The 18,558-nt window shown below is 52.6% G+C and overlaps 3 protein-coding genes across 3 annotated transcripts; 1 reads left to right on the top strand and 2 right to left on the bottom strand.

The window, feature by feature from the left end:
- The first annotated feature begins 8,943 nt into the window (after nt 1–8,943).
- LOC109755055 (glycosyltransferase BC10) lies at nt 8,944–14,216 on the top strand. Its single transcript, XM_020313939.4, has 11 exons — nt 8,944–9,588; nt 9,672–9,788; nt 9,877–9,977; nt 10,583–10,654; nt 10,757–10,838; nt 10,930–11,010; nt 11,705–11,749; nt 12,319–12,357; nt 12,506–12,571; nt 12,667–12,816; nt 13,482–14,216. Exons 1-11 carry the CDS (start codon nt 9,274–9,276, stop codon nt 13,656–13,658), a joined length of 1,245 nt encoding a protein of 414 aa, XP_020169528.1. The 5' UTR covers nt 8,944–9,273; the 3' UTR covers nt 13,659–14,216.
- A 559-nt stretch (nt 14,217–14,775) lies between these two features.
- Nucleotides 14,776–15,655, bottom strand: LOC123497866 (farnesyl pyrophosphate synthase 2). Its single transcript, XM_073510620.1, has 5 exons — nt 15,544–15,655; nt 15,364–15,459; nt 15,215–15,277; nt 15,004–15,125; nt 14,776–14,929 (listed from the first exon to the last, which is right to left on the bottom strand). The coding sequence occupies exons 2-5, from the start codon at nt 15,385–15,387 to the stop codon at nt 14,887–14,889; spliced, it is 252 nt and encodes an 83-aa protein (XP_073366721.1). The 5' UTR covers nt 15,388–15,459; nt 15,544–15,655; the 3' UTR covers nt 14,776–14,886.
- An 823-nt stretch (nt 15,656–16,478) lies between these two features.
- On the bottom strand, nt 16,479–17,945 carry LOC109755062 (uncharacterized). The gene has a single exon (XM_020313946.4). It carries the CDS (start codon nt 17,679–17,681, stop codon nt 16,710–16,712), a length of 972 nt encoding a protein of 323 aa, XP_020169535.1. The 5' UTR covers nt 17,682–17,945; the 3' UTR covers nt 16,479–16,709.
- Nucleotides 17,946–18,558: the final 613 nt, after the last annotated feature.

Here is an 18,558-nt window from a genome sequence, read left to right as displayed (position 1 = left end):
TGTCCCCCAACCCCAAGGAATATGATGCTCAGGGCTCCTTCCAGCCGGCCAAGGAGACGAAGAAGATACCTCTGGACCCGGAGAACCCGGAGAGGTTTGTTGTCATTGGTGCAAACCTGGACAGTAAATAGGAAGGCGAGCTCGTCGACTTCCTCCGTGAGAATCGAGACATCTTTGCATGGTCCCCAAAGGACATGCCGGGTGTTCCGAAGGATTTCGCCGAGCACAAGCTACACGTCCGAGCGGACGCGAAACCAGTCAAGCAGCCTCTCCGCCGACTGTCAGAGGAGAAGAGAAGAATCGTAGGAGAAGAGATAGCCCGGCTCCTGGCCGCCGGCTTCATTATGGAAGTGTTTTTCCTAGAGTGGCTTGCCAACCCGCTCTTGGTGTTGAAGAAGAACAACAAATGGCGTATGTGTATAGACTACACTAGCCTCAACAAGGCCTGCCCCAAAGATCCGTTTGCCCTACCACGGATTGATCAAGTGATAGACTCCACAGCCGGATGCGAGCTGTTGAGTTTCTTGGATGCCTACTCAGGATACCACCAGATCAAGTTGGACCCAGCTGACCGCCTGAAGACCGCCTTCATCACACCATTCGGAGCTTTCTGCTACCTGACTATGACATTCGGCTTGAGAAATGCCGGTGCCACTTTTCGGCGTTGCATGCAGAAATGCCTCCTCAAGCAACTCGGCAGAAATGCCCACGTCTACGTAGACGATATTGTGGTGAAGACGGAGAAGCGCGGCACCCTGCTGGAAGACCTCAAAGAAACATTTGCCAACTTGCGCCGATTCCAAATCAAGCTCAACCCCGAGAAATGCGTGTTCGGAGTACCAGCCGGCCAGCTTCTAGGCTTTTTGGTCTCCGAACGCGGCATTGAGTGCAACCCTGTGAAGATCAAGGCCATTGAGAGAATGGAGATTCCCACCAAGTTGTGAGACGTTCAGAAGTTCACCGGGTGCTTGGCCTCCCTAAACCGCTTCATCGGCCGGCTGGGAGAGAAGGCTCTCCCTTGTACCGACTCATGAAGAAATCCACCCACTTCGAGTGGAACGACCAAGCAGACCAAGCCTTCCATGAGTTGAAGAAGATGCTTACCACTCCACCCGTCCTGGCAGCGCCGACTGAGAAGGAGCCCATGCTCCTCTATATTGCTGCGACTAGCCGAGTGGTCAGTACAGTCATCGTGGTCCAGCAACCAGAAGAAGGCCGAGCTCAGCTGGTTCAGAGGCTGGTATATTATTTAAGCGAAGTACTGTCCACCTCAAAGCAAAACTACCCGCACTACCAGAAGATGTGCTATGGAGTGTACTTCGCCGCCAAGAAGCTGAAGCCCTACTTTCAAGAGCATCCCATCACGGTCGTATGCACCGCCCCGCCTGCCGAGATCATAGGCAGCCGGGATGCATCCGGCCGGGTGGCTAAGTGGGCCATTGCGCTGGCTCCGTACACAATCTTCTACCAGCCCCGCACCGCCATCAAGTCACAAGCATTGGCCGACTTCCTTGTCGACTGGGCCGAGACCCAGTACCTGCCGCCGGCTCCCGACTCCACTCATTGGCGGATGCACTTCGACGGGTCCAAGATGCGCACCGGCTTGGGAGCCGGCATTGTCCTCACCTCTCCCAAAGGCGACAAGCTCAGATACACATTGCAAATCCATTTTGCCGCCTCAAACAATGTGGCTGAATACGAGGCGCTCATACACGGGCTCCGGCTAGCCAAAGAGCTCGGCATATGCCGGATCCTGTGTTATGGCGACTCGGACTTGGTGGTCCAGCAATCATCTGGCGACTGGGACGCCAAGGACGCAAACATGGCGAGCTATCGATTCCTTGTCCAGCAGATCAGTGGATACTTTGAAGGGTGCGAGTTCCTCCACGTGCCACGGGCCGACAACGACCAAGCAGATGCCCTGGCACGGATCGGCTCCACCCGTCAGGCTATACCAACCGGTGTCTCTCTCCAGCGCCTCCTCAAACCATCTATCAAGCCGTCTCCAGAATCGGACTCTATCTTCGTACCGCCCGCCCCTGATGCAGCCGGATCCGACTGGAGGAACCCAGCAGGCGGCTCGGGGACTTCGACAAGCGGCCCAGGGACTTCAGAACCCGACCCGGGGACTGCAGCAGTCGGCCCGGGGACTGCAGCGACACAAGAGGCGGTGGCCGACTCCAACTCTCCACCACCCAACCCACCCACCCGGGTCACAGTGGCCGTACTGACAATAGAAGAAGTCACAGCTCCATCATGGGCCCAGCCCATCCTCAACTTCCTAGTCAACAGAGAGCTGCCGACTGATGAGATCTCGGCAAGACTAGTGCAACGCCGAGCCGGAGCATACGCAATAATAAACAGAGAACTTGTCAAGCGTAGCGTCACTGGAGTTTTCCAGCGCTGCGTCGAGCCAGAGAAGGGCATAGCAATCCTCAAGGATATCCACCAAGGCGAATGCGGCCACCACGCAGCCTCAAGATCACTTGTTGCCAAAGCTTTCCGCCATGGTTTCTTCTGGCCGACTGCTTTGGAAGATGCCAAGGAATTAGTCAAATGCTGCAAAGGATGCCAAGTCTTCAGTTCCAAGCAACACCTGACGGCTTCTGCACTCAAGACCATCCCCCTCACCTGGCCCTTTGCCGTTTGGGGGCTGGACATGGTGGGCCCATTCAAGACAGCCCGTGGCGGCATGACACATCTGCTCGTCGCCGTGGACAAATTTACCAAGTGGATTGAATCGAAGCCGATCAAGAAGCTGAACAGGCCGACTGCCGTGACATTCATCGCAGACATCACTACTCGGTATGGTGTACCACACAGCATCATCACCGACAACGGCACGAATTTTGTCAAGGGAGCACTGGCACGTTTCTGCGCGACACAGGGCATCCGACTGGACTTAGCGTCCATTGCCCGCCCGCAGTCAAACGGCCAGGTCGAGCGAGCAAACGGCCTCATCCTCTCCGGGCATCAAGCCCCGACTGGTCATACCACCGGAGCGTTCGGCCGGCTGCTGGCTCGATGAGCTGCCAGCTGTCCTCTGGAGTCTGCGTACTACCCCAAACAAGTCAACCGGCTTCACTCCGTTCTTCCTTGTATATGGTGCCGAGGCTATCATCCCAACTGACATCGAGTTCGACTCGCCTCGGGTCACCATGTACACGGAGGCGGAGGCCAAGGAAGCGCGAGAAGACGGCGTCGACCTGCTGGAAGAAGGCCGGCTGTTAGCACTCAGCCGGTCCGCCATCTACCAGCAGGGTTTGCGCCGTTACCATAACCGGAAGGTCAAGCCAAGATCCTTCCAAGAGGGCGATCTTGTGCTCCGGCTGATCCAGCGAACAACCGGCCAGCACAAGCTCTCGGCCCCTTGGGAAGGCCCTTTCGTCGTCAGGAAGGCCCTAGGCAACGACTCCTACTACCTGATCGACGCACAGAAGCCAAGAGCACGCAAGAGGGATGATTCCGGCAAGGAGTCGGAACGACCATGGAACGCCAACCTCCTGAGAAGATTTTACAGTTAAAAGCAGTATGTATCATGCTACCTTTTTGTATTAAGTACGAGACAACGGGCCCCCCGAGGTGCACTCGGGGACTGCCCTCCTTTATCTATGAATGACGAGTGTCATACCCATGAATGTATTATTACATTTGATTTCCTATCTGGCACCGGGTTCGACTAGTCGGCCCGGGGACTGGCCGCCTTAAGTTATATTAAAAGTTCTACCTGAAGTCAGACAAGTAGTGTGCCAGCACCCGAGCCCTCTCTTGTTGTAAGTCGCAGCTCGAAGAATCGACTGTTCGACTGGCAAGAGCCAAAGGCAGAAAGGATGCCCACACGAAAAACGGCTAAGGACTAACGAACTTATATAACACAAGCCGGCCTCCAACCACGCCTACCGGTTGTCAAAACAGCCGGCTGACCGGCTTCCAAGTCACTTTGCTACAATCCAACAAAGCTAGAGTACTTGCCCTCCCAACCGGCCAAGCACTTCTCCAGCCACAGACTGCAGAGCAGCTGTCCAGCTGGGAAGGCGGCAACCAAGGGAGGGCGGCAAAGGAAACAGTCGAAGGATGAAAAGCGAAGAACAATGGAAAGCCAAACACATGCATGATTATATTTACACATAAGGCCTTCAACAGGCCGGCAGTCAATATAGTTCGAATACACCCCCAGTGGGTGGAACTGTGCAAACTTAACAAAATACTGTTCCAAGAGTAATAAAACAGGAAAGTAGAGGCAGCAGATTAGACTAAGGGCGCAGCAGGGGAGCCGGGCTGGTCGGTGGAGACGGCAGCGCCGGCTGGAGGAGTGGCCGGCTGGCGAGTCTCGGCTTGACCATCGCCGGCTGCAGGCGGTGCGCTCGCACGCACCTTGTTGCTGGAGGCACGGTCAAGCTGAGGCTGACCGGCTGCCCCACTATCTGGCGCGGCGTCTTCACCCTCCTCCTCCTCGCCCTCGTCGCTGGAGTCGATCTCCTCCGCCGAGTCCTCGCCATCTGCCGGGTTCAGCCCGAACCACTCCTCCGGCTGGGCAACGCCGTTGTCATCCACCTCAGGAGCAAAGGCGCTGGTGTCGGTGTAGTCAGCGATCGCCGAGGCTCGCTGGATGATAGCCGGCCGCACCGGCTCCAGCTCCGTGTCGGCCTCCTACCGCTAGGTGGCCAGCTGGTCCAAGCTCAGCTCAGGATACCAGGCCTTGACGAACTCCAGCGCCCGCCTGGCGCCTGACCGAGCCGCAGAAGCCTTCCAGGCCTCGAAGCGGCCGGCTGCCACCTCCAGCCAGTCGGCAGTCCAACTGGGAGTGTGGGGAATCACCTCGCCGGGCCAGAGAGCGGCCAGCACCTGCGCCCCAACGGGCTGAAGCCGGCGGAGCATGCGGTGAGCCGGCTGGAGGCGGGCTTGAATCGCCAGGAGCTGTTCCTCAAGCAACCGGCGAGCGTTCGGCGCGATCTTGGCGCCAGCCTGCCTTTGCGCCTCACGGTGGGCCTCGACGACCTGGTTGGCGGCAGTAGAGTAGCTAGGGAAGTACTCTACACGAGAAAGAAAGAGAAAGAAGAGAAAAATACCAAGTCAGAAAGTGAACCAAACGGCAAGCGGCAAGCAAGGGACGAAGGAGAGGGCGGCCTACCGTCAACCAAATCTTCGATCTGGCCGTAGTCGTTGATCAACGACTACCTCGCCTTGGCCCAGCTCGCCGCCTCCGTCTCATATTCGGCTTGAAGGGCGGCCTCGCTATCCTGCACCGCCTTCAGGGCCGCCTTGTGGCTCTCCTCCTGGTCGGCCAGCTTCTTGACCAGGCGGTCACGCTCCTGAGCCAAGGCGTCGAACTCGGCTTCCTTAGCGCGAAGGGCGGCCTGAGTCCCACCCGGCTGCTCCCTCAGTTTGGCGTTGGCCGCTGCAGACATGGCAGAGAAGAAAAAAGCAATAAGAAAGAAGTCGTCAAGAAAGATCCGACCCGGCTGCTCAGCAGTCAGCCCGAATCTCGGGGACTACACCCAGTGGTTGCGCTGACGCGCCCCCACATGAGATAAAAGATGAAGTACTTACCCCGGCTCTCAGATAGATCAGCATTCTTCTGGGTCAGCTCCCGAGCCTGGGAGTTGAAGGCAGCCGCGCGGAGGTTGTGGTAGTCCTGCAAGACAGACGAAAAAGCGAATGAGAACAAGATAGCAAACAAAGCCCGCTAAGAAGTTCCAAGCCGCCTGCTCAGCAGCCGACTCGGAACTCGGGGACTACACCCAGTGGGTGCGCTGACGCGCCCCCACGGAAGAAACCAAGGTCAAAAAGCAAAAATGGGAAGACTTACCCGAATGGCCGCCCGCGTCGCGAGGAACTCGTCATTGTATTGCCTCATCACTGCGGCCTGGGACTGAAGCCGGTTCCGGACTTCTTGCGCCGCCACATTCACCACGGCCGTCCCTCCACCCTACGTCCACCCCGAGCTGGCGCTGGCCGCCTCCACGTCCTGGACCGACGAGCTAGAGCCCGCGGCCTTTTGCGGGTCCGAAGCCGAAGTGGCCTTCCCCGCGCGATGGCGACTGGACCACCAGGTCCGTCCTCGCAGCTGGCTCGCCCCCAGCCGATTGCGCAGGCGGCACGTTAGGCCGGCTGCCTTGGGCCGCCCCAGTCGGCGAAGACGGTGCCGCCTCCCTCTCCGGGACGACGACGTCGTCCTCCCTCTCCAACCCCGGCTGGTCGCCGCCGGCTCCCTCCGGCGGGGGCTCCGGGACCTCGGGCGCTGCGACGCGCAGAGGGGTGACAAGCAAGGCCCCCTCCGCTGTTGCCGCGGCTGCAGCCTCCGCCTGGGCCTTGGCCGCCGCGTCGGCATGCGCCTTCGCCGACTCCTCCTCCTCCTGTGCCGCCTTGGCGGCAGCCGCCCTCAGCTCCTTCGCCTCCCGCTCCTCCCGCGCCTCCCGCACATTTCGCTCCGTCGCCGCCTGAAGCTTGGCGCGAGGGTCCACACGGCGGGTGCTCCCGGATCCTCCCGGCGATCCAACCACGGAGGCGGTAGCAACCCGCTCAAGAGAAAGCGGAGCCCTGATTTTTGAGACAAGACAAGGATTCAAAAATCGACAAGAAAAGAAGAAATAGTATGCAAGAGAATCTACACTTACGCCGACACCGTCTGCGGCTGCTTCACCACCTTGCGGAAGCGGTCCGCCTTCGCGGCCGCCTCATCCCGCCTGGTCGCCGCCGCCCCACCCTTGGGCTTCTTCGGCCGACTGCCGAACAAGCCCGACGCGGCCCGGCGCTTCTGCCCGCCGCCCCGAGCAGGCGGCGCGGCGGAGGAACCCGCGCCATGGCCGGACGCCGGCTGGCGGCGTGGGACGATTTCCGCCTCGTCGTCATCTGGCCAGTCGTCGAAGCTGACTCCAAGCCCGGAGCCGCCTGCTTCGCCGCCGGCTTCGCCGCCTCCCGCCTCGGTGTTGTCGTCCATGGCGGCCGCCCCCAAGTCATGGTCCTCCAAGTCATGATCCGCCCGGTCGGGGAGAAATCGGTGATCCGCCCCCGACCCGGCCGCAGGTCAAAGGAGAGGGCTCTGCCAAGACGTGCTGACTGGTCAGAGTCGGCCAAGAAAAACTCGGCGACAAAACTAAGAGAAGAAAGGATAAAGAGAACATACCGTAGGCGGGGGATGAGCACGGGAGTACGGCTCCTTGCCAAACTGCCACTCTGCAGAGAGCTTGCGGTTTGCAAGATAATTCACCATATGAGCCACCTCGTCGTGCGGCATATCCTTGGTGCACATCCGACTCGGAGCGTGGCCGCAGTACAGCCCACTACCCCCGAATCCCGGAACAGGCATGGCCACAGGGCGTCGTACGGGTCAGCCATCCCCCGTCTGGCGCGGCACTGTAGCCATGTTGACCTCAACGTCACCCACGACGGGCGCCAGTACGACCCGCGGGCGGTGGGCCCCTTTAGCCAGAGAGACGCTCGAAGGCGGCCCGGCCTCCCCTAGTCGGCCGGGGGCGTAGCCGGCTACCTCCCTCCCTCGAAACATGTGCCTCATTAAGGAGACAAGACGAGGTGAGGCTACAGTGAGAGCCCACAAGGCGGCGGCACTGTAGCCATGCTTACCTCGACAAAGCCCTCGTCATCAGAGGCGAGGCGACAGTAACCAGCCGCCGACAAGGCCCCCAAGCGGTGGGGCCGGCCTGTCGGCCGAGAGGCCGGCAGCCGGCGGAGAAGCCGGCGAGTACAGACACTGACGGCTGGGACCCGCGCCCAGCCGGATTACCATTGTACCCCTGGGGGTAGGCCTATATAAACCCCCCGGGACACCCATGCAAAGGGTTGATCTCACATAGTTTTACACACCACATAGAGAGAAAAGGAGAGCTAGCCTTGCCCTTCTTCTTCCTCTAGCCAAACAGCTCAAGGAGCATTTGTAGCTACTCGTGTTGATTTAGTGATCATGCGGAGACCCTGCAGACCAGGACTAGGGGTGTTATCTCCACGGAGAGCCCCGAACCTGGGTAAGATCCGCCGGCGTGCATATCTCCGCCTTATCCCGTTTTCAGGCACCGGCGATGTCTTACTGGCTCCCACAATGATAAGCCACCCGTTGGCATATGTCGCACCTACCACCCGACACTCCTCATCACGCTCTTCTTCGCACTCCTCCGACTCTCCGGCGCTGCTTGGCGTCAAGGCCAAGCCCGCGACGTTGACGCCGCTCGGCCGGCGCACTCGCAGCGCCGGCATCGTCATCAACGAGGGCGGCCGGCGCGCCTCCTCGTCGGCTCCTCCGCGCTTCGTCAAGCCCAAGACGGAGCCGGGGCTCGCGCCGATGAAGACGGAGCACGGCGGCGACGTCGAGCTCGACGACGACGCGGCCCTGGAATGGGCGCGCACGGACTCCCTGAAGATGGCGAGGCAGCGCCAGTGCGCCGCCCTGCGGCGCTTCGCGCAGCGCCGCCGGGGCCGCGACGAAGGAGGAGTCGTCGTCATCGAGGACAGCGACGACGACGACGACGCGCCGCCGCCAGCAGTCCGCGTTGGCGACGCCGGTCAGGGGTCCACCAGGGACGGCCGCGTCAAGGAGGAGAAGCCCGACGACGACGACGACGACGACGGCGAGGATGACGGCGACGACGGCGACTACTCCGTCTTCAGCCAGTTTCTTTTCTAATTGGATATATTATGTAATAAAAATCCGCGACTATTTATGTAATATTTGCCGAACTTCGCCAAACTTTGCCAAAATTTGCTATATATTTGCCTTTTTTGAACGCGCATGTGTCGGCCCTGAGGCGGGCGGCTGGGGACCAACTCGTCCCTAGACCGATTTTTTGCGCCGGCTCCCCCAGACGGCGTTTTTAGGCGCTCCTTGCGGCCAACGGCTGGAGATGCTCCTAGACCACGCGTCGTAGTCGGATCTCCAAATCCAAGAACTCATTCGAAAACAAAATGTTATCTCACAGCACCTCCGCAGCCGGGTCACAGATCCCAACGCCCCTACAGCTAGGCCACCGCCAGGTCCGCCACACGCCGCGGATCGCCAACACCCGACCCAATCCCCGCCGCGCCCCACAGAGAGAGAGAGTCACCGCGCCCGCGCGCGTCACGAGACTGAAAAATCGCACCAGAAGCTCAGCAAAGCAAGGCGAAAAGTAACACGGCGCCACCAGCGCACACCACACCACACCACACCGTCGCGTCCTCTCCACCGCTCTCCACCGACCCCGCCGCGGCCGCGGTCGCGGCCCCGCCCCACCCCGCGTGCCCGAAACGCCACGCCGCCTTCTAACTCCATTCCGATTTTAAATGCCACCGAGGCCCACGCCGGCGCCGGGGCAGCTGCCGCGCCCGCGCCCGCCCCCGCTGATGCCGGTGGCGAAGAGGCCGCCCGCTCCGTGGGCGCTGGCCCTCCCGGCCGGCCGCCGCGCCCGCGCCCGCCTCTTCCTCCGCCTCGCCGCGCCGCTCTCCTTCCTGCTCCTCGTCGCCGCGTTCCTCCGCACCCAGCCCCCGGCCGCGCCACTCGACGCGCTGCCGCCCTCCGCGGGGCCGGGGAAGGTGGCCTTCCTCTTCCTCGCCCGCGCCGGCCTGCCGCTCGACTTCCTCTGGGACGCCTTCTTCCGCGTAAGCGCCCAGCGGCTCTCCCCATTCGTTACGTTTGGTTGTCTATTCGATTGGTTCTGATCGTCGCGTGCGTGTTTCGGCAGAATGGGGAGGAGGGGAGGTTCTCCGTCTACGTGCACTCCGCGCCGGGCTTCGTCCTTGACCGCACCACCACCGGATCGCCGTACTTCTACGGCCGTCAACTCGCGAGGGCCGTCAAGGTTGACCCTCTTACCGACTATCTGGTTTCCGTGATCGCGGAGTCCAGGGTTCGATTTTGAGTTGGGGAAATATGGTTGCGTCCTGCAGGTGGCGTGGGGCGAACCAACCATGGTACAGGCGGAGAAGATGTTGTTCGCCGCCGCGCTTGAGGATCCCGCCAACCAGCGATTTGTTTTGCTCTCGGATAGGTATGTACTGTTTTCTTCGGAGGTAGCGATCTCGTTCCGTTTTTTCGCATAATAAATGTTACAGGGGCTTAAACTGTAGTTGTCATTAGTGATCAATTAAATAACTGGATATTTAATAACGGTAATTTACATGTGAAATTTAGTACTACTAGGATATCTATTTATCACGCCCTCACTTCGATTGGAACACATCCAATTCCATTCTGTAGAATTGAAGTGGGTAGTCTTCTGAGTGATGCACTGGCATTCTGTTTCCTGTTGTGGTGCTTATTCAGAGGACCACCGCGGGGATAACATCCTTTTTACTCGGAAATTGCTAGATGATGGCAGGAAAATTATTGGGGTCATGGAGCCATTCTGTGATTCCTTGTTCCTTGGTTTCCCTTGTGTGTGCTTCCACAATGGATTAATCGTATTAAGTATGAAGCATGGATACATGCCCAAGCTGAGAGAGCTTTTGTACAGATTTTTTTTATTCCTTAGTATGCATGTCTCCGTATTGTAGTTTGGGTTTGCTTCCCTTTGTCAGTACAAGCATCAATTGATTATTTGAATATCTGCAGTTTCTAGTTTAAATTTTAACATTTCATCGATTTCTGTTTCAGTTGTGTTCCTTTGTACAACTTCAGCTACACATATACTTACTTGATGGGTTCACCTAAAAGTATTGTGGATAGGTAATGGAAAATTAAGATATGTTACTTTGCAACTTCCCAAATTTCCATAGAAGATGCAGTGTTTAAGCCTGAAGTTTCTAAAATGAGTTTATTTGTCTTTAGTTTCACTGACAAGACAGAGAAGCGCTATAATCCAAACATGTCTCCCGTCATTCGAAAGGATAAATGGAGGAAAGGATCCCAGGTTCTTGTGATTGCATGGCTTTCTTTTTGCTGTAGATTTTTCATACTTGTTTAAGAGCTTAACTCTGAATCCATCTGCCATCTCATTTCAGTGGGTAATGTTAATCAGAAAACACGCAGAGGTTGTTGTTGGCGACAAGCATGTCTTTCAAGTATTCAGAAAGCATTGTAAGGTAGTAGTTGTTCAAGTGATGTGGATACTGGAACTCTTACCTTATTTTGGCCCTTTCTAGTCCTTGACGTGAAGTAAATGTTACATTGTTTTTGGATGTGTTTGTTTGAGTTTCTCTTCATGTGCTACAGCCTTGAATGCTTAAACTTACAATTCATTTAACAAATAATGCTAGCAATAGATAATGTGTGTCCTTCCGTTAAGTACATGTATGAAAGCCTGAACTTTAAATTCCCTAGTTTGGACATATGGTTATATGTGCTGCAGTGATTATGTCCGTGACAATTTATCCCATGACTGCGATAAACAATAAGAATTTATCCTTTACACCCTTGGATAAGTGTGATGTAGCATGTTTTTTCAGCTGTAACTACTGTACTGATTCAGATAGATGCTATATCATATCTATCCGAACTAAAGGTCTTGTCCGCATTTACATTTGATCAGCAGAAATGTTTATCTTTAGCATATATGCATGACCGATGTAAATTGATTCTGGATCTGTTAAATTATTATTATCCGACTCCCATCCATTGATGTTGTGAAGACACTACACAAACGTGCTTAAACTAGCTTATACTGAATTATGCAGTTATTTACAACGAGACATCTTGTTTTAATATAGCCTACTGATCCGTCATGCTTTTGTGCACATCACAGTAATGATTGTGTTTGGTTTTACCTAATAATTGCAGATGGTTGTGACCAATGCTTTGCTTGGACAAAAGCTGGTGAATGCTGTAAGTATTTATTTTAGGAGGTTGCTATGCAGTTTACTCAGACAAGCTCCATATGTAGTTTTAGGCCAAAAGGTTGCATTTAATAGCTGTCGTTTTGCTCTTCCTAGGAAATTGTTGTTTTAAAAGTGACATTCAAGTTAAATATATCGATGGTTTCCAATTATGCATGAATTGCTTCATTTTTCTCCAATATGACTTCTACTAAAGTTTAAAATGAAGGGAGAAGATAATTATCAATGCCTTTCCTAGATAAAGTTGCACCCATTTTGTATGGTAGGCAAAAACAAATAAACTACTTTGGTTCTGTACTACTTCCAAAGTTCTTCTACAATTTTAGTGATGTAAATACCCGTTCTGAGTATAATTTGGCATTGTCTAAGTTCTACTATATGTGGTGAATGCTTGTTTCCTTGGATCATCAACAATCAAATATGCATTTCAATTTGTACCCCCTGCTCAACAGCGATTAGTCATTCACCAAACAATAATACTGATCCCTGAAATTTAATGTTCTTTACGTTTATATATCTGACTGTTATTCTTATGGCATCAATTTTTCTCTCTTTCAGAGACGACTAGGATTTGTATTTCGGCGAAAGCAGATATTGGTAAGGTTCAGTTTTCCACATTCCCTCCATACTCACAGGGAAGTTTATATAGATTGTCAGACTTGTGCATATAATTTCTGAAAAATGGTTCTTTATAATGACCTCTTGTTCTCTTCATCATAAATGATCTTCGTCTTGAACCTTGCAGAAAGGAGCTGCCCAGGAGGAGCACGATTGTATTCCGGATGAACACTATGTGCAGACATTATTTTCTGTAAGGCTTGTTATTGTTGACAAATATTTTGGATTTTGAACTGATGTAATTATTCTTTCAAGTCATAATGAGGGGCCCACTCTTTCAAATTCTAGATCAAAGGACTGGAAGATGAACTTGAAAGGAGAACTTTGACCTATACATCATGGAACCAGTCAACTTTAGATCCTAAAGATAAAATGACTTGGCATCCAACGACATTTGAATATGACGCAGCAAGTCCTGAGCAGATCAATGCTATAAAGGTAATATCTTATTTTGGTTTGCATATTTCATCTTTTGGCACTAGTGTGTGAAACTGTGAACACTGAACATCAAGAGACTTGAAAGTGATGTATTGATCTTTTGTCCTTTTGCCTCTAAATTTGGCTGGCCAATAGCAAGCTCCAGTTATATCCTAGATATCCTGGTCATCAAACGAGATAGTGGAATCTGCAGAACACCATTTTCCAGTTCTTCAGAACAAAGAAACAATCCTCTTTTTCCGTTTTTTAGAACAAAGAAACAATCTGCTCAGTATTCGTGTCTGCATGGTATATCTTGTTGACCATTATGTACATGGAGTAACAGGTTTCCTCTTGTATAATACTCCCTCCGTTCCTAAATATTTGTCTTTTTAGAGATTTCAAATAGACTACCACATACGGATGTATATAGACATATTTTAGAGTGTAGATTCACTCATTTTGCTCCGTATGTAGTCACTTGTTGAAATATCTAGAAAGACAAATATTTAGGAACGGAGGGAGTATATATCTTGCAGATGGCTTACCCTTTTTTTTCTTTTTTTTTTGGTTGTGCACATTCTGTTATATAATAAAGTAGCAATAATATGAGAAGACCACCATTGTAAGTGGTTTATCATTTTGTTAATATCATGACGCTAAGTTTGTTCTGAATAATTTTGCAGAGTATCGATCATGTGAACTATGAGGTGGAACACAGGACTGAGTGGTGCCAATCCAACGGCACATCCGTCCCATGTTTCTTATTTGCCAGAAAGTTCTCATATGGCGCCGCGATGCATCTGTTGGAGGATGGCGCTTTTGGTCTGCTAAAATCTGCTCAACTACTGGTTAACTTTTAACAAATTCTCTTGTATACGAGCAATCATTTTTCGTGTGGGTGGATCAGTTCATAGCCAGGTCCAGCTTCGTTGTTTGCAGTAGCATTTGCAGCTGAAGCTACTCAGCGATGGAGTATCATAGTTTACTGCTAGGATTTAGATTGTGTATAGATCATCGGATCGGAGCAGAGTAGGTTATTATTGTACAGAGCATCATTGAAGTACGGGAATAGCATCAGGATGCAATCTCCAACTTACAGACTGAGGCTGGGACGCGGTGTCAACGGCTCCATCCGTGACAAACAATGAAGCATACAAATATAAAGGAGATCTGTCGCAATGGTTTACTATCAGAGTAGGAAAGATGCAGCAATAATTTTGTGTCAATGATCTTATACATACAAAAAATAGAAGAACAAAACAGAAAGGAAGTATATTTCTTATATTTTATTATTTTACTTGGAAATGCTTCGTTGTTCGGTACAAGCTCCCAGCCAGATTGTTCACGGATACAAAGCAAAAACTCTTGACTATTCAATATGATATATACTATTCATAAGCATTACTCCTGTCGATCCATATTACTTGTCTACTTTATACAACTTTATGGGTCGGAGGGAGTAATACTTTTCATTTTGCATGTGCGGACACGAAAGAACTTCATTCCACCCGGCAATCTCTTTGTAGGCAAAAATGGGCGCAGAGTTTCTGAGTCTGAGCTCAAATGAAATAAAAATCAAATAAACCTGAAAAAAATTATGACAAAATTTTCAAGTGCTTGTCATGGTATCACATTCCTAGAAGGTGTGGCAAAAAAAAGTCGGTGCTCTGAAAATGCTACTTTCAAAATCACTTTGGAGCATTGATTTTTTTTTATTTTGCCACGCCTTATAGGAATGTGATTCCATAACAAATTTTTGCAAGCACTTGAATTTTTTTACTGTTCTCTGAGCTCATTTGACTCTGAGCTCATTTGAGCTCGGGAGCGGAAGGGCACTTTCTACCTCCTCCTGTAGATTTTATGTAAAAAGGATTTCAACACAGCTTGCACAGCTTCATTCGGCTATGCTTTGATGTCTGAGATCAGCTTTTCGTAAGTCTCTCTTTCATACTCAGAGAACACCTTGTGGAAGCGATGATAAACAGGCATGTCAGGCATGTAAATGACTTAATAATAGTAGAAAATTATGCAATAAACAAGACATGTCACACTATGTTGAACAAAAAGGGAAACCTCGAGATTGAGCCTTTACTTTTGCGACACAAGCACGATCTGATTTCCCATAATTTTCCTGTGCATGACATCAGAGACATTAAGATAGTGTGCTGCAAAATATTATCGAATGATCCAGTTCATGTGCCTTACAAATAGGATGTCCTTTTGCCTCTCATTGACACGCACTGCACCAGCACTTGAACAAACAGCCAAGAGCACTTGAAGTGGGACAGGATGATTTCAAAAATCAAACAGCCAAGAGCACTTGAAGTCTGGGACAGGGTGATTTCAGAAATCAAACAGCCAAGAGCACAAATAGTAATATCCTTTTTACAGTAACAGAGGAAGTGAATCAACCTACCTTGCCCATGACTTCTGGAAAGCCAAAGCAGTCGAGATAATCAGTCATGAAAGGGAAATCTGGCTATTAAAACCACTTCTGAAAACATAAATACCGAGACGAAAATATGTATTCAAGTGACAATAGAAATGCACTATCAACGGTATTACCTGAATTTGAAAGTAAACACCCATTTCAACTAGGATGTGCTTCACTTGAACATAATCATCCAAACTCCCACCGGACAATAGCAGTGCACAACCGGCCTTTGCAACAGGTTAACAGAACTTTACTGCTGGTGAATCATAACTGGTGCTGCCAGAAAATGTAAAATGGAGATTCTCTTTTACCGGCAAATAGAATGATGCGACGTTTGCTGGCGCGTCATATTTGAAGCACTTAGACAGGGATGCTTTGATAACCCATTTTGATAAAGAGATGAATCGAGGGGAAAAGGCAGCACTTAGATAGGGATGCTTTGTTGTATCATATGGATTTGTCCATCAACTTGATTTACTTGCAGATAAAGTGGAAAAGCAAGACTTGTGTATATCTGAAAAGAACAAGGAGTTTGATATGATTGTCGGCAGGCTGGAGCAAAGCTCTGCAGCATGTACGTCAAAATGAGATCAATTCAAATGAGTTACATGACAGATTTAGAAATGCTACAGACTCTCTAAAGGAGGTGGAGAAACAAAATCAATATTTACATAACAATAACATCATCGAGAAAAGGATAAAATATTCACATCAACCATTAATAAAGAAAAGGAGTTGAAAGAACACATGACAAGTCTTGCTGCATCCATGAGAGAGTTTGGGAATCTTGTTACAGATCAACAAACCATCATTGCAAGTAAAGTTCAGCACAGTGAATCGAGGTGCTTGTATTTGAATTCATTGTACCTGTTTATTTTTTGTGAAAGAAGATAGATTATTTGATGATAATTACTCCCTCCGGCCCGTAATATAAGAGTGTTTTTGACACTACACCAGTGTAGAAAACGCTCTTATATTATGAGACGGAGGGAGTAGTTTTATCTTAACCAGCCTTGCCATATGATTTATCTCTCATAGTACTTATCACTACTCTGCTGTATTTCTATCAATAAGGATGGTCTCCTTTCTTTCACAGGCTCTGTGCTGTATTTATCCTAACCAGTCTTGCCATATGAGTTTTTGCAGTGGTCTAACACTGCCCATTTATCTTTCTTTATTCGTCAGCAATTACTCAATTTTAATTAGGAAGTCAATCCATACTGGAAAATTTCGAGGAGAAGGAACATTAACTAAAACAAATCTAGTATTAATGATAATAATCCAGACCAATTACATCAATTGCTGAGGTGAGACCACCAGACTAGGACTAAAGTAGAATCAGGAGATCTCTAGAATCATCTCAGACTCTGATACTGATGGCTAGCACGAGCAACACCAACAGCTGAGCTACACTGGATTCTGAATCTCAGTCTCATGCCATGGCTCGTTCGCTCATTTGGTCCTGGTCCACACGAAGCTATACCATGGCCGGCGTCCAGTTGCCGCCCCCAAAGAAGCGGTTGGCTTGCACCGGCACCACGCCACCTCTGGTCGCCACCCCGCAGTAGCACAAGCACGTCACGGAGGAGCCACCGCAGGGGCTTATGTGACGCTGCGGCAGCTGCTGCTGCTGAATCGCCGGCAAAAGCGGTGGCGCCGATGAGCCACCGCAAGGCCATGTGTGAGGCGGCTGCTGCTGGATCGGCGGAGGCGCCGGCGCCGATGAGCCACCGCAAGGGCTTGAGCGAGGCGGCTGCTTCTGGATCGGCAGCGGCGGCGGCGGCGCCAGCGAGCCGGTGATGGTGATCTTGACCCCGCGCCGCATGATCTCAGCAAGCAGCCGCGCCGTGTTGTGCGCGTCGTCGAGTCCGCAGTGCAAGCGGCCCTCCCAGTCCAGTCCCGCCGCCCGCACCGCCTCCTGCAGGTTGACCCGCGCTCCGCCGCCGAGCGCCGCCTGGAAGGGGACCCTCAGGTTGACCCAGCGATCAAAGTAGGAGGGCTTCTCGATCCCCTTGAATCGACACTCGAATTCGAGCATGGTGCGGCAATCCCAGTCCCCCCAGGTCACGACGGCCAAGCGGACGCGTCCCTTGTTCCCCGCCCCCGCCGTCGCCGCCTTCAGCCAAGCGTCGTGTAGCCAGAGCGCCTCGCCGAGATCCACGCCGCCGTCTACGTCCTCCTGCCGGATGCCGGTGAGGTCCCTGCAAAACTGGGTCAGCACAGGCCGGTGTCTGGGGCGAACGTACCTGCGGAACGCGGATGCGATGAGGCCGGTGGCGCCGTCGACGAGCACGGCCGGGAACTCGATGATCTCTTGCGGGTAGATCCGCGCGTCCTTCTCGCATGTCGCCTCGAAGTCCACCACCAAGAAGAAGTCGAAATCTTGCTGCACCTGATGGCCCTGGCCCTGGCCCAGCCCCTGCCCGCGCGCCGCCATGATCGGTGACATCTTCGTCAATATGCGCGCGCCGGATCGCCGGGCAAACTCGAGATCTGGGGAACCGGGTGCGCGAGCGAAAACTAGGGTTTGCGTAATCGCTCGCGGGAAACAGTTGGCGCTTTCGGGAAACACCGTTCTAGACGATATCGTTTTTTTTAAATACCATCGGAGGAAACACCGTTCTAGTCGAAATCGGATTCGTTCCTTCGTAATCGCTCGCGGGAAACAGTTGGCGCTTTCGGGAGAACAGCTGTCGATTTTTTAATCTTCTTCGTAATCGCTGTCGGGAACAGTTGGCTCTGTTTTTATAATCAAACAAAAGCTGTGATTTGATTTGGCGGAAAATTAAAATCTAAGGCTGTGGTAAAGACCCGTTTTGACTCTTCTGATCCATCTATTTTTCTTCGGAATTACTAAAAAACCGACATCAGATTTTTAGCATTGGGCGTCGGTCGGTCCAGTTTTCCCGCCCCCGTGTCGTCCTCCCCCAGGGCGACCCGGGCGGCGTCCCTCCCCCCGTTGCAGCAGGCCCCCTCTCTCCAGCTTCCCCTCCCCTCGCCGCCGCCAGACGGACTCCTCCGGGTGAAGCCCCTACGGATCCGGCGGCGGCGGGGATCTGACGTCCCGGGCTGCTTGACACGGGCGGGGGCTCGTGTTCTGGCGGCCGGCACGGCGCTTCTCCGGGCATGCTGCGGGTGCTCGGCGGCGGCCTGGCGGGGGTGTTGGCTGCGGAGGTGGGCGGCCTGGAGGTGCAGTGCGTGCACGGAGTGCGGGGCGGCTCGGATCGGTCGCGACGCCGGCATGCTCTCCTCTGCCCCGAATCTAGGCAGGGGCCTGACCCAAGGCGCGGGGCGGGCTGGTCGCGGTTCCTTTGGTCTCTCGTGCG

Source organism: Aegilops tauschii, chromosome 3, assembly GCF_002575655.3.
Source record: "Aegilops tauschii subsp. strangulata cultivar AL8/78 chromosome 3, Aet v6.0, whole genome shotgun sequence".
Lineage (NCBI taxonomy): Eukaryota > Viridiplantae > Streptophyta > Magnoliopsida > Poales > Poaceae > Aegilops > Aegilops tauschii.
This window is presented reverse-complemented; position numbering and strand designations above follow the sequence as displayed.